The sequence below is a fragment of the Haemaphysalis longicornis genome, unplaced genomic scaffold (assembly GCF_048455015.1).
Source record: "Haemaphysalis longicornis isolate Haplotype H1 unplaced genomic scaffold, Haemaphysalis longicornis Haplotype H1 scaffold_11, whole genome shotgun sequence".
Lineage (NCBI taxonomy): Eukaryota > Metazoa > Arthropoda > Arachnida > Ixodida > Ixodidae > Haemaphysalis > Haemaphysalis longicornis.
In genome coordinates this window covers 53,404,400-53,419,432 of record NW_027526214.1, presented here as the reverse complement: position 1 = coordinate 53,419,432, position 15,033 = coordinate 53,404,400, and the positions used below count along the sequence as shown (strand labels likewise).

Here is a 15,033-nt window from a genome sequence, read left to right as displayed (position 1 = left end):
CTTCGTGTGGAGTGGAAGGAACTGTGTGTTGCGCAAGAAGATTATTGCTCCCTCATTATTGATGAGATGGCTATCGCACAGAAGGTTATATATGACCGACAAGTGGACAAAATATTTGGCCTTGTTGACATGGGCCCCGGGGGAGACACAAGCACGACACCTCAAGTGGCAAACCGCCTGTTGTGCTTTGTTTTACGGGGATTGTCAACCAGCTATGTGATACCCGTTGGCTATTTCTTCACCCGATGCCTGAAGAACGACAAGCTGTTTTCTATGACGATGGAAGTTCTGAAAGCTGTCGAAGAGGTGGGATTTCTCGTGACGAGAGTCGTAACTGACAACCACCAAACAAATACTGCCCTTTTCAAACGTTTTTCGGACGATGGCACTCTTGTTCATGCTGTGCCTCACCCTTTAAGGAAGGGTGACCCACTTTTTCTTTCGTTTGATCCCAATCATCTGATAAAGAACCTGCGCACCAACTTCCTTGAGCGAGAGATGATGGACGAAAATGGAGATATTCGAGGCGGCTTCTACCTGAAGAAACTGTTTGAAATACAGTCAGAGCTGCTGGTTAAGCCAGTAAGATTCCTCACTCGTGCTCACGTGGAGCCAACCAACTTGGAGAAGATGAAAGTTTGCAGGGCTACTCAGATATTCTCTCCACCCGTTATTGCGACTCTCCAGTTTCTTCAAGACAACCCAAGCAGCCATCCGGACGCACATGAGTTTGAAAACTGCTCTGCCACAATCAACTTCATGAAAATGGTAGCAAAGTGGTACGCTCTCCATGACATCGGCAAAGTTCAGTCTTCAGGACCGCATGACGGACCTTTCATTGTGACCGATGATGAACGGCTTTCGTGGCTGGAACTTGACTTCGTGTGCTACATGGAAGACCTCCGGATGCACAGTGACAGGTCGAAACGAATGACGAAGGAGACCTATGAAGCGACCCTTTTGACGACAAAGTCAACTGTGGCTCTCATTGAATTTCTCCTCGATCATGTCAAGTAAGATATATTTTGTCTACGCCTTAGTTTGTTTACTAGTGTTTGGACGATCCGACTTGTCAGTTTGCTTTCGAGTGTCACCGACCCTTACGTGCGGCATTTGTGCTTTTTTTCAGTTTCCGCTATGTCCTGACACGTGGCTTAAACAGCGACCCCGTGGAGTCACTGTTCAGTTGTCTTAGGCAGTTTAATGGCGGCAATGACAAAGTGGACGCCCGGACGGCAGTTTACACTGTGGAGAAACTGCTAAAGGTACTGTTTAAAACCTCACCGATAATAATGTTATGAAACAAGCAATATTTTTTTTTTTCAGGTTGGAATTCTGCAAGCGGCAAAAAGTGGTAACGCACCCGCTTCTTCTGAAATGAAGGCACCCATCCGGATGGCCGTTCAGAATGTTGAAACCTATCCACTGCCAGCGCCAGTGGTGTTTGCTACGAGAGAACTTGCCAGCGAGATCGAGTTCGTGAACCGGTTCTCTGAAGAAGCAGACATCGAGATAGCACCTGTGGCATTCTTGGCTGGTTATGTTGCTCGTGTATGTGTGGAAAAGGTACGGGTTGTTTCGACGATATTTCATAAAACGCATTTTTATTTTGGTTTATTTTTTGTGGCACAGGCGATAACAATCTATAGATAGTGATCGTAGCTAGCTTTCGATACGGTGTACTGGTTTGTTCTTGCATTATTAAAGTTCAGATAGAAACCTCTGTGCTAGTACCTAGTGCCTGCTTTAATGACAGTCTCATTCTTGTTTTTAGGTGCCCTGCCGGTCATGCAAAGCTTTGCTGCAGGCTGAGGATCCATCACAACCAATTTATGGGCTCCTCAAGCACATGGACAACGGAAACTTGACCTACCCTAAAACTGACGTAGTCGGGCTATGCAAGCTCACGTGCAACTTCGTAAGCCGGGTGATGAAATCAGAAGAGGTCAGACGAAGTAGCCAGCTGTGCAAAATGATGTTGTCAGCACTTCTTCCACACTTTACACGCTGTCCTCAATTAATCTGCGAAAGCCGTGACAGCGTCCACACTGAGAAGCTTTGCAAAGTGTTTTTAATCAAGCTCTTACGACCCCTGCTAGCAAACTGGGCGGGTGATATAAACTCGACAGTAGAGCGACTTCTGAGGCTGTCTCATAAACCTCTTTCAAGGAAGGTTTTCCTTCCGTTTGTAAATATCTTTCATTGTAAATATCTTTCATTACATTAATGTGTTTGAAGAAACGTTTTCTTATTTGAAATACTATATTGACCTCATCTCTTGCTTTATTTTTTCTGAAGAAGGAATTTCAGACTGTAAATACGTTTTTCGTAACTGCTGTTGTAAACAAAATAAAGGCCTGCATGAAACTCCCAGTTCAGACTTTTTTTTCTTGGCTTCGAACAACAGTATTCCACAAATGGGCACGTAAACTTACAATGCCTTTGACTGTGGGGTTTAACGCGCCGACGCAACGCAGGCGATAAGGCGCGCCGTAGTGGAGGGCTCCGGATTAATTTGGACCACCTGGGGACCTTTAACGTGCGCCGAAACCTCGTAAACACGGGCGTTTTTGCTTTTCGCCTGCATCGGAAAAGCGGCCGCCGCGGCCAGGAATCGAAACCGCGACCTCGTGTTCAGCAGCGCAACGCCTTGCCACTGAGCCACCGCGGCGGGTTTTTACTAGGCCGTTATGCAACTTAACTTGCAAGTGATTTCTTTTAAGGGGAATATAAATATATATGAACCTGGGTCTCAAAGCTCCCATAGTCACTTTTCCGGATATAAATACACAATGCAAATGATACTGCGTGAAATACCGGTGAATGCGAACGCCGTAAACACATGGAACGCTATGCCAGTTCGAAGTAAAGATGTTTGTAACTTCAGGCTCCTTATGAGCCATTTTCAGTGGCAGTAAGCTTCAACCTCATTGCGGACCGACTATTAAAACTCAGCAGCAGCTCGATGAGTGCGCGCCTTGTGTGGTTAGCAACGAGCGGCCGTGCGCCACGCAAGCAACCCGGCTAGGCGGGTATTCCGGCACGCGCTAGCAGATACAAGTGAGACTTTGCCAATATAAAGGCTTTTGCAATATGAACTTTAGCTCTCACAACTATAAAAAATCGAATTGCATTCATCCGTTTCAAACAAAGCCAAGCATATCGGCATATCGGCGCCGTCGTCACAGCGCTTCTCCAAGGCTTTCTCCGGAGAGCGTTTCCCCGGATGGTAGCGCTCGGCGGCGGCCAAGAGAACTAGAGCCCGGACGCCGTTTTGGCGTCACGTAGCAGGCCGCACCTTGCGTGCACTTGATCGAGGGGCCGTGGTTTTGGTATCACGCGGCAGTGGCCGCTGCTGGTTGCTTCGATGGGTGTCACCTCGCAGCGAATGTGTTCTCCCCGCTCAATGCACAGCGCATGGTTATTCCACGTGCTTATACAAAAGCGTTTCTTTTTTAACATCTACTGCGTGTACCACGAGTGCATGACTCTTGTGGGAGCATCGATCATTGATGCAAGAGGCGCCGTATGGGGGGTGTTGGCAGTTGATGGAAGAGCGTCTCTTTGTGATACAATTTTCTAGGCAGCGCTCGCATTTTTCTTTTTTTTTTGGAGACATGCAATTTTGGGGGTGTCGACCTACATTCGAGTCAACTTACAATCGCGTAAATACGGTAAATAAGATAGTATGACGGAACTATAGTTTTTATTTCCGACTGCACCAGACGTAATTCGCTTTCCTTTCGGGTTCCACTGAATGTGGCGCTAGGCAAGGAGACAAAAACGTGTGAGGACGTTCTGTCCACTAGTGCGAAGCGGCGCTTGCATGCAGCAGCCCGCACGAACAGAGGCCCAGCCAAGCCCCGGTTGTGCCGGGAAGAAGGGCCGGTCGGGGGTGCACCCACCGTCAAACTGGTACTGTATGATGTTGTTGAAGATCTCCAGCAGGAAGAACACCAGGTGGTGGTTGGTCGGGTTCGAGTACAGGAACCACGGGGTGCTGAACGCCTGCACAGCGGGGAACACCCGCACTGAGAAGCTTTCACGACAGGGGGACACGAAGACAAAAGGGCCACTGTGCTCAATTTTTGGAAGAGGCGGCACTGGAGGCCCCACTGCAAGTGCCCAGTTGTGCTCCCTGGCAGTGGCTGTGGTCAGGGACTGCTGCCCACTGCACAAACTAGATTCCGTGAAGTCACGGAGAAATCGCTGGAAAGCGGCTAAGGAGTTGCGTGCGCTACATATACGTGATTTCTTCAACCCTTTGCCTACCGTAGATTAGCTCAGCCCGTACACACGGGTTGCACGCTCCTGCCGAAGACGAGCTCGTCCACGCTAAAACAAGCACTTGCGCGCTACCACAGTCAAGGTACCCTGAGACATGCTAGCTTATTTACCATGGTAGTGATGTTTATCACGCTAGTTTATTTTGAACCGGTTTTATCCATTGTACACTGGTTCTTTGACCATCGTTTGGCAACTTTACAACAGGAGATGTCAGCGCCTCCCGTCGCTTGACGATGGCAGACGCCAACAGCACGAGCCCCTAAGGTGTTTCAACCCCAAAAAAATTTGCTTAATAACCCTTTCGCTCTCATGGACAAATATAGTCGTCATGAGATTTTGTACCAAAATGGCCGATGTTGACCATACTCGTCACCGGCCATTTTGGAGCCCTGACGGCGCTTATTTGCAAGGCATTGCAGCCAAGACACCGATCCCACTGCACGCAATGGTTGAAGTCGAAGCTTTGCCATGAGCAATCCCTCAGCCACTGGACTTTGACTCATTATGGAGGAGGAGGAGGAGGAATAAACGTCTTCGCAGAGCAGTCAGCCCTGGAGAAGAGTCCTCATTCCAGGATCCCGTGGGGCCATCCAGCTTCTCGGGCTTTCCCAGTGCCTAATAAGGAGGGACACTGCTCTAAAAACAGCTTCCTCTAATTGCCAAGTGAACTCTGTGAAACTTGTCAGTCTGGCTGCTTGTACCCCACTGATTTCAAATGTCGCGTTATTTTATGAGTCAGTCAAGTGGTTACCAAGATAATCAGAGATGATTAGCCACTTTTGGAGGAACAATACACAGAACCGTGTTGGTCATAAGACTGCAATCTTTACATTTTCCAATACCACGAACCCTGGGGAGTGCAATGAGAGAATCGGTTTCTTGATGCACTGCTCAGAACTAATTTTACAGCTCCTTGAACTTCGGTGTTTGAAGTGGGCACTCAGAATGGTTCCTTGCCATTGGTGCCACTGGTGCCACAACACCTTTGCGTTGTGTTTCTTCCTTCGTCGTCATTTTCAAGTAGCGCTTTTGCAATCATGAATCTGTACCAACAAGCCCAACTGGCAGTTCTTCAGTGATGTGCTATGCAGCATTCTCACTTTACTTGAGCTGCGTACCGTTCAACACAACTGCCCATGCATGTTTAGACCTATTCGTTGCATTTACATTTGACTCATACAGTGGAACCCCGATGATACGTCCCCCGTTTTTACGACGACCCACTGCTTACGACAGATCATGGCAGTCCCGGCAAACGTCCATAGAAACAATGCATTACAATCCCCAATTACACAACACTTGGGTCATGGAGCCAGAGTTATTGAGGAGGCACAACAGGGCTTGCTCCGGCGGCGTGATAAAGTCACGGCGCCGAGCACGAAACCGATGTGCCCTCTGTCGCGAGGCGCCAAAGGGAAAGGCTCGCCAGTTCAAGGTCAGTCCCTGCATAGCCGTCTGCCGTCATGGGAAGACGACGCCAACGAATCCCTCACGCGACTGCACTTTCATTGGAGCCGGTTTGCGGCGAAAGAAATCTTCGCGTTTCAAACATCGTTGTCGTTAGAGGCTTTGATTTCTTTTTAGAACAATTAAAAAAAAAAACTTGTGGTATGACAAAGCTAGGTATGACGAGTTCCAGTGAATGATGGTTCTTATCCTCTGTGCCATTAATTCATATTGAGACTGTTGTAACTTCGCCGCCCTGCCTGTGCAACATGAAAAGTGCGCGCAAATCTGAGAAGCCATTGATCGGTGAGAGCGGTGAGAGTGAATCACTTGTGGCGAGAAGGCGACGTCGGCAGATGTCGTCTGCTCTGGGATTCCTTCTCTCCAAGTGCGGTACGGCCTGTAACTAGGGTAGTATGCTGCTGGTGAAATGTGCAGCACTTCCATTCATTTATTTTACGGAAAGAAATATGGCAACTTTTACAATATTACAATATATTTGATATCACGGTTTTTGTGCCTCGCGTCCATAGAAGAACATGTAAACTATGGCAACGCGCTCGACGCGCCATCTGTTGTGCTGCTCCGCAAGCTGCATTCCCTCCTTGCCAGACAGTGACATTAACGCGCCGCCCGCCTTGTTATTACAACACAGTGGTGATGCGATGTTTTCCCACGGTCCCGCGAAAGTCATATCATTGGGGCTCCACTGTATTTTGCTTAGTCATGTTTTATAACAATTGCATTGTAGTTGAATTGTGCTGATGTTCCTTCTTTTATACCGCTCTGCTGCAAGCTGTCATCAACGGACCACTACCTCTTCACTGGTGGTCGGCAGAGAATTCACTGCCCTCCCGGTCTGCTCTCGAGGCATGTGCACAAGTAGGAAGAATGCTGTCTGCTGCAAAGACTGTTTGCGCATAATCATTGCACAACATAATGGAGCGCCATTTTTAATAAAAGAAATTAATGTGACTAACACGCTCCTTTGATCCCTTCATCCTTTGTTTACTTTACTTCAACCCTTTGAGCTTGCACGGAGATGCCACTTCCCACCACCCCCACACAACAATCAAGGCACGCACTCACCTCGAGCAGGTGAAGCAGCTTGGTGCTGGCAACCATGGACAGGGTCTTCAGGTATGGCGACACTGCACGCCACAACGTCTGACTTGTGACAGAGCCGTGCATGGGCACGACGCGCACATGTCAGGTTCGAACGCACAACGCAGCAATTACGGAGTACAACAACGGGAAAGCACATCATGCAGGCTCAAATTCACACTTCTTGCACTAATGGGTGCTGATTCACCCGAGCTTAAGGGGCCACGGAGACAAAATACAAGTTTGTTTTTTACAGTCGAACCCATCAATAACGAAACCGGCGGGGGAAGCAAAAATTTCCCCGCATTTCCCCGAGGGGAAGAATGTGAAAGTGCGAATGCAGGAGTTTAATTTGCGCGGTTCGGTAATGTTCGCGATAGAGAGATCACACACACACACACAACTGCAAAGAAAGAAAGATGCATTTATTCACAGACACCTATTTGTGTTGTTGTTGTACTTGATTGCTAGAGCGGATCTCAGCTTTGAAATTTCGTGTCAGTACTCCTTTAAGCGGGTGCATTAGCCCTTCTCATGCCCGATTCCTGGCCAATCCCCCACGTGGGTATGTGCCATGTCAGCGGCCAGGCAGCGCGCACCCATCTCCCCGCGTTGCCAAGGAAGACGAGGAGATTCCTGGCCAATCCCCCACGTGGGTATGTGCCATGTCAGCGGCCAGGCAGCGCGCGCCCATCTCCCCCCGTTGCCAAGGAAGACGAGGAGCGCGCGCACCCGCAGCTGTTGCTATGTGGACGGACGGCGGTCAACGGAATTCAGGGTCGCTTATAAAGTGCATTCGCACTTAAAAAATTCGCTTTTGCGGGAACTTCGTTGCTGCGAGAATGAAGCATAAACGACAGAAAAATCGGACGCAAGCCAAAATTTATTTCCGAAAGTCGGTTATAATTACTTCGCGAACCTTCCCTTGCAGCAACCAGAACGACCGGATCGTGTCAAACGCATCCAAAGCAACCCGCAGGTTCGCCTTCTCTGCACGTCTTTCTCCTTGGCCCTCAGCACTGCGCATGTCCGAGCTCGCAAGCTAAGCCCAGCTTCTGTTGATAAACTTTTACAGAGAGTGCACCTCGCTGCAATGCTTTTCACAGAACTAAGTGAGCACCGCTCTGTTGACGTCCAGAAGGGCCACAGTCGTCAATGGTTTGTTTTGCGCACGTGTGCCATTAAAAACTGGCAGCCTTGATTTTCAAAATGGTGGAGCTAGGTTCCGGCACTTATAAACTCCTCGTCGCTATCCTACCTTCCTCCACTTGGGCCACTGATTTGGGCCTTCGCTTGTAGCGCTAAAAACTTCCACTTTTAGGCTGGCGGAGGCATCTTACTGAGAGAAAACACGTCTATCACCGCACACACAACAAATGCACGCATGCTGCTCAGCGGTAGCGAGCTAGCGTAGCCCAAGCCAAAGCCGCACGGCCGTACCATGAGTCACCATGTGTCGCCCCCTGGTGGTGTTGCTGCAAAGTTGCCTCCACAACCACCTGCTGCATGGCCTTTAGTAAACAAATATGGCGGCAGCCATGCAAGCATGCTTTGGCAAATTTTTATGCACTTTGAGTCCGAAAAAAAGGAATTTTAAGCACTTTTTGGTTACTTTTAGCCTCAAATTGGTAGGTAAAATGCCGGTTGGACTTGCAGCGAATTTTGTTAACGTGGAATTGCTTTCCAGAAACATTTCACTGCCGTGGGATATGAAATACATGGGCGTCTATGGACATCTATGGACGTTTGCTGGGGATCTGAAAATATTTTGTTGCCACGGGAATTTCGTACTCGTGAGATTTCATTATCGCGGGGTTTGATTGTATTCGAATGATTTCGTGTTTTACAGTGTCCCCAGTGCTTGTCTGGATGCAAACGGTGTTTTATTCACTGAAAAATTAATCAATTCAAGTTAAAATTTTGCTCTTCCCACTAAATCGTGTGTTTTCGTGGTCTGCAATGACACCACAGGAATCCACCGCTCTGCAGCCGATTGGGAAGCCTTGTTTACCGTTAGTGGACCTAGATGGTGCCACCATACTGTGGCAAGCCGTTTTCTGCCTCTGGTTCGTTTTTGACCGTATGTGAACCTGGCTTGTTTTAGTGCACGTAGAAAATAATCGTTTCATGAAATATAGTGACAAATGTAGTCACGTAAGATACCGTTGCTTGCATCAATCGGCCAGTGTTGTCTGAGCTAAACCAAGCATAGTGCGTGCAGTACCAACAACACTACACATCGGTACGTCTATGTTTTGTGGGCTAACGTACGGGATAGCAGAGGACCCCGGCTAGCTTTGCTAGAGAACGCTACGCGCCGTACACTAGCCCTGCGGAATCCGAAGACTCACGCACGGGTTCGGGTACTCACATGCGGTAGACAGGCTCCGGCAATCCAAAGTAAGGCTTTATTGCCTGGCAGATACAGTGCATACACCAGACAACACGACTATCGCTCGCGGGGAGACAGTGGCTCCTGTCGCTCGCTCAAGCCGCTGGGCTCAGACCTCGATATCCGTCATCACGGCCGCGGGAGCAGGGGAGGCATCCCGAGGCGACCGATCAGGGCAGAATCTCTCGGCAGAGTCCCCGCGGCACGCTCTCGCGGGCCGCTCGTCAGCTTGGGTGGAGGAGAGGAGGTCTCCTCCGGCGATCGAGAAGAGGGCGGCGAGGGAGAAGGCGACGAACCGGTCGTCCCTCCCCCTCGCCCCCCGCACACGTTTGCGGCGAGCCGGTTTCGGCGCGTCGCGCGGGGTCGTGGAGAGCACGACCTACGTGACGCGCCGGCTACCCAAAATGGCGGCTCCCAGCTCGCCCCAGCACGTGTGCGGACAAGGCGTGGGGGCACAAGGATCCCCACAGTTTATGTGTGCTTTCGTAACTTCCACTGTTTGTCCCACCATTCTTACTGCTTTAAGAAGAATGTGCCCTAAATCGAAGTGCAAATAGCCCATTCGGCAAGCTTATAAGCTCTGCCTAATTTGCGTTTGCTTTTGCCAGCCTCCCGCCAATCGCAGAGCTGGCTGGTATGACATCATAGGTTCTGTTGTGGGAAATGAGCAAGTGGGTCGCATGGCCATTCCCTTTTTTCCTGACGATATAGCTTATTTGAGCGAAGTTTACAATAAAACTGGTGTCAGTATGATTCTAACGAGTCAATATTTTTAATGAACCAAACGTGTTTTCTCTTCATGGCTCCTTTAAGAGCATTTAGAAACTGCAGCAGCACTGATCATTACAAAATACACAAATCTGTGCCCCATATAAACCTACACGTCAGTTTCCTCATGGGCTGTACTCCCCTCTCCAAAATTTCCTCCACTGGTACCTCGTCTGGTACCTAGTTCTATCACCTGCAGTCTGCACCGAGTCCAAACAATAAAAAGTTCATTGTTTGAATAAATATCGGAATCAATCTGGGGGGAAAAAGAAATGCACCGACGATTGCAATGCTCCCTAATGCAAAACTTGTGAGTAGCACGAACTACAGTCTTCTAAGTTACGGTGCATATCTGCTGTGTCTCAGGAAGTGATCGTGTGATCACCAAACGCACGTGCTCCTCTGCAGCGCGTTGCTGCCGCCGAGCATGTTCTTGCAAGTCTGGCTTGAATCTCCTGTACAAATGTCGTGTGGTCCAGACAAGCCTAGAAATGGAGGAGCAGCATCTGGCAAAAGTGTGAGGGGGAGGCAGTGAGAGAGATGATGCCACAGCAGTGCATGCCGTCCTCCTCCTCACACCTTTGTTACATGCTATGTCGAGCGTTTTGCGTGGCTTCAGCATACTGCCCTCCCCATCACACTTCCGCCTCTTACTTTCCGTCTGCGTGCTCGGTTACAATGCCGTCACTTTCACCACGACCACCGCCACGACCAAACCATAGTAGCGGCCACCAAAGTGCTGCGCATTAAACAAACAAACAAAAAGAAAACCCATGGAGGGTAGGCTGACTGCCAACTGTGCATTCTTAGCAGGTTGTCTCGTGTCTTCAGAGCTCTCTCCTCAGTGCTGTTTTTCAACAACACCCCCTCCCTCAGTTCTCAGTTTATCTGGTTTCTTCCTTTCTGGAAATATTTTGTTCAAATTTTGACGTTTCAGGCTCTCACCCACGGAGCATGCATTTTTCTCGTAAAGCGTCGCTTTATGCAAAAGCAACGCAGTTACGATTTCACATCTCTCATAGCAACACACACTGGATCCCGCATAGCATGCATAAAGGGGCAAAGCGCTCACCGTTGACGATGATGGTGAGCAGGCAGTCAAAGAGGGGCTGCAGCCGCTGGTGGCCGGTGGTGATTATCTTGTGGAACACCTGCACGGACCAGTGGCCACCACCTCTCACACTTCCCCCGTTCAGCAATGCGGCACACCATGCACTGGCTACCTCGGTCAACCCCCGGATTTTGCACCACTGCCTGTTCAGTGATTTCAACGCAAGTGTGTCCCTCCGTGTACCTACCCCACCATCATGCGGTCTCCGTTATTTGCCTCTCCGAAGCAGTTTCGAGCACTCCCTGTGCAGGCCAAAGCTTCGCTCGCAATGCAGAAAAGCTACGAACGAATAAAACACAGAGCTCTTCTGCAGCAGTTCTGAGCCCTCCAAAATGACAAGTAAGAGAGGCATGTAGTTCAGCCCACTAAACTTCAAAATGAGTGCGTTCACAAGCTCTTCCACACACTCCCAGTTTCGGTGCAACCACACAGCAGCTATGACGGTGGGCGTCTAGCGATTGCATTGGAAGTGGCGTTTTGCTGGCAAGAAATCACCCAAGGTTCGCACAGGATTCAGGGACAAGAATTCAAGGATACTCGATGACTTTCAAGGCCTGCCAAGGCATTTTCAAGGGTGCAGAGGAGCAAGTGTGCTAACGTTTTGCTACTGTTTTCACACGTTAAACGTTTGCTTCTTTACACCTCAAAAAATGACCCCAAGAAAAATCTGTTCAGAACAGCTCCACCTTTTCGAAGTGGAAAAGTTTACTCCCACCCACGTTAATATTGAGGGAGCTTTGCAAAAGCCATGCAATCTTGATTTTTTCAAGCTCTGCAAATGATCTTCGTACACAGTCTCGGTTAACGAGGAACATAATAACACCTGCCACTACCATCTCCCAAAAAAGGTCTGTGTTCATTGAGGGGGGAATGGACGACTCTACTGGCTCTGCCCACCATCACACCCGTCAAAATATAAAATATTCCAGCAAAGCTTAGCAGCTAGATGCACTGTGTTCTCACATTCAGAGTTTTGCTTATCTGCGCTCATTCTTATTTCACCTTGGAGTGTCAGCAACATTCGCCTTCGAAACGTAGTGGGGCATAGCTGTGGTGGGGCAGAGCAACGGGAAGATATGCAAAATTAATACCACGGTTAGCCAATGCAGAAAGCAGTATGGAAAATTGGAAGGGGACATATGCTCATTTCTGCCTTGTCCGATGAAGGGGTTTCGTTCCATACGAGCCATTGTGTAAAGCAGCACGCCTGTGCTCCCAAGCTCACTTTAAATTGTAAAAGGTTTATAAAGCAGCACTACTGCACCCCCAAGCAGGCTTTAAGTTGTAAAAAGCATGTTTGAATGGGGAGTGTGCGGGGCCCCACTGATATAAGTTACGAAACCTGGTCACGTAATCGGGTCTCCTCTTTGTTACCACAAGAAATCAAGGGTATTCGAGGAGAAGGAAAAAATTCCAGGCTTTCAAGGGCCTTGAAAAGTGAGTTTTCAATTTCAAGGGTTTTCAAGGTTCTCAAGGACCTGTGATTCACCCCACAAGGCAGAAACAGTACAATAGGGGAAGCCCTCAGTTACTAAAAAAGAAAATAACAGCAGTAGCCTGCTGCAGCAACTCAACTCAACGTGTGTCCGTACCACACTTTTTCTTTTGCTTTCCAACCAATTTTGGCGAAACTTCATGGGCTTGTTCAGTTTTTTTACCTGATTTCAAACATATATGAGGAGGAGGAGGAATAAAGGTTTACTGATCGCTATAAAAAGAAACTTGAGAGCTGGATGGTCTTCACTGATCCTCCAGGGTAGGCGGCGTCCCTCGTCCAGGATGCCAAGGCCCTCGGCTGCTCATCTGGCCCGGATCACCAGGTCGTGCTCATCACCCACGACCTCGCTGGGCAGCAGGGCCTCCCACTGCTCTGTCAATGGCGCCAGGACCTCCGGGAGTTCCTTCACACCCTTGCACTCCCACACCATGTGGTAGAGAGTGTTGGGGGTGCCGCAGCATTGGCAGTCAGAACTGTACAGACTGGGATGGATCATGTGCAACTGTGAGGCACGCGGGAAGGAGTCAGTCTGGAGTCTTCTTGACTGCGTTGCTTCTTCTTTGGTGAGTTGCGGATGAGGAGGTGGATATTTCCGTCTGCCCAATCTGTAATCTTCCAATATGGCCTGAGCTTCTGTGATGGTGGTTGCCCGGTGGGAATGACCTCAGGCAGTGGCATCAGCCACCATATTACCCTCCAGAAGCTTGTGCCCCGGTGTCCTCACGATGTATATGTCTGGTTTTGCCCTAAATATGGGGTACCATAGGTAATTCTGCTGGTAATTAATGCCTGTATTAAGCGGATTGTATCTTCTTCTTTGAGTCCGCGCTTTTTGCGCGCAACCCTCTTGACCAGATGGGTTACCTGGGTGATGGCGTTTTGGAGTTTGTGGAGTGTAGCAGCTCCAGTTCCATCCTTTTGGAGAGTGAGGCCTAATACTCGCAGTGTGTCGACCCTTGGGATAGCGATGCCAGGAAGCTTCACTTCAGCATCCGGTGCTTCTGGCGGGGGTCTGCCTCCTGTCCTTTTTCAGAGTATCAGAAGTTCCGCCTTTCCTGAGGCAACGGCAAGTCTGCACTACTTGAGGTATACCTCGGTGCGATCTACGGCTTCCCGCAGGGAATCCTGTTGGTTACCTGTGGACCCTCTGGTTGTCCAGAACGTGAGGTCATCTGCGTAGATCGCATGTCTAAGGCCAGGGATTGTATTTAGCTTGTCGGGTAGTTTGGCCATCACGACATTGAAAAGATCACTGAGCCCTGTGGGGTCCTTCTTGCTGGGACCTGGACTTTGTTACTCCGGAGCTTCCTGAGGACCACTGTCACCATCCGAGGCCCTCACCCCACATTGCGAGTCTTGTAAGTTCTTGAGTATGGCCTCATGTGATACTTTATCGAACGCACGTTTAACGTCAAGCGCCAGGAAGGCGCTCTTTTGTGACGAGCTGATGTTGTCCGGGAGCTCTTGTTTGATATGTAGCAGAATATCTTGCGTCAATAAGTGTGGCCGGAAAGCGTACGCGGAGTCGGGGATCCTCATTTTGTTGCTGTGCTCCATGTGAAGGGTTAGGCTATCCAGAACCATGTGCTCCATGAGCTTCCCTATGCATGAGGTCAATGAAATTGGCCTGAGGTTAGCCATTCCATTCTGATAGGCTTGTTGGGCTTCGGAATCACGGTCACGTTGGGATGCTTCCACGGCGCCGGCATGCTTCCACTCTCCCGTACCTCGTTTACTCTGTTAAGAAGATCCTCCTTGATTTTTTTCTGGGATGCTGTGGAGTATTCTGTTGATAATCTTGTTCGCTCCTGGCGCAGTGTTCCTTGTGAGCTTGGCAAGCACCCCATCCAGCTCGGCGTTGGTAAATGGGGCGTCAGTGTCGAGGTTCGGTACCCCTCCGTAATCAGGGTGGGAAACAGGTATATTTTGGTCTTGCTCACCAATGAGTTTCTTTTTTGCCGCCTCAAGGACATCCTCTTCAGTACCCGGGGAATTGTTGATGAGGCGCTCCATTAGTCGGGCAGCCGTGTTTTTGGATCCAGTGTTTGGGATGAGTGACTTCAGGATATTCCACGTTCTTTGGGTACTGAGTGTCCCCTGTAGACAGTCACATAACTGGTTCCAGTCCTGCGTTCCCAGCTGGCTAGCGTACTCCTCTGCTTGCTGTGTTATGAGTAACAAGATTCCGAGTTAATTGAAAATTTTCCTTGACTGTTCTGGCAAACGACAGGAAAAAACCTATTCAAAAAAAGATTACCAGCAAGACGTGAATAGATACTAGAAGTTGTGGAGAATGAAATGTGGCAAGCAGTTTTTTTGTTTTGCAATCACTTACATGTTTACATCAATTCTAACTTCTGGGTTTGCACTACTCGTGCTAACCGATTAAAAATAATGCTAATTAGAAAACTACTGAAACATGAAATG

General features: G+C 49.1%; 2 protein-coding genes across 2 annotated transcripts in view; one reads left to right on the top strand and one right to left on the bottom strand.

Annotated features, from left to right (window-relative positions):
* LOC144160954 (protein HID1) overlaps positions 1–15,033 on the bottom strand; it is a 74,371-nt gene that overhangs the window by 17,855 nt on the left and 41,483 nt on the right. Inside the window, exons 12-14 of the mRNA XM_077692028.1 lie at positions 11,070–11,148; positions 6,823–6,884; positions 3,906–4,008 (exon numbers count right to left, since the gene is read on the bottom strand). Coding sequence (XP_077548154.1) covers positions 3,906–4,008; positions 6,823–6,884; positions 11,070–11,148 — 244 coding nt within the window. The remainder of the gene's footprint in view (positions 1–3,905; positions 4,009–6,822; positions 6,885–11,069; positions 11,149–15,033) is intronic.
* On the top strand, positions 1,056–3,549 carry LOC144160852 (uncharacterized; the record flags this gene model as incomplete). The annotated part of the gene is made up of 4 exons (XM_077691980.1): positions 1,056–1,265; positions 1,327–1,566; positions 1,775–2,148; positions 3,546–3,549. Coding segments are annotated over 4 exons (828 nt in total), but the record flags the coding sequence as incomplete, so codon positions are not given.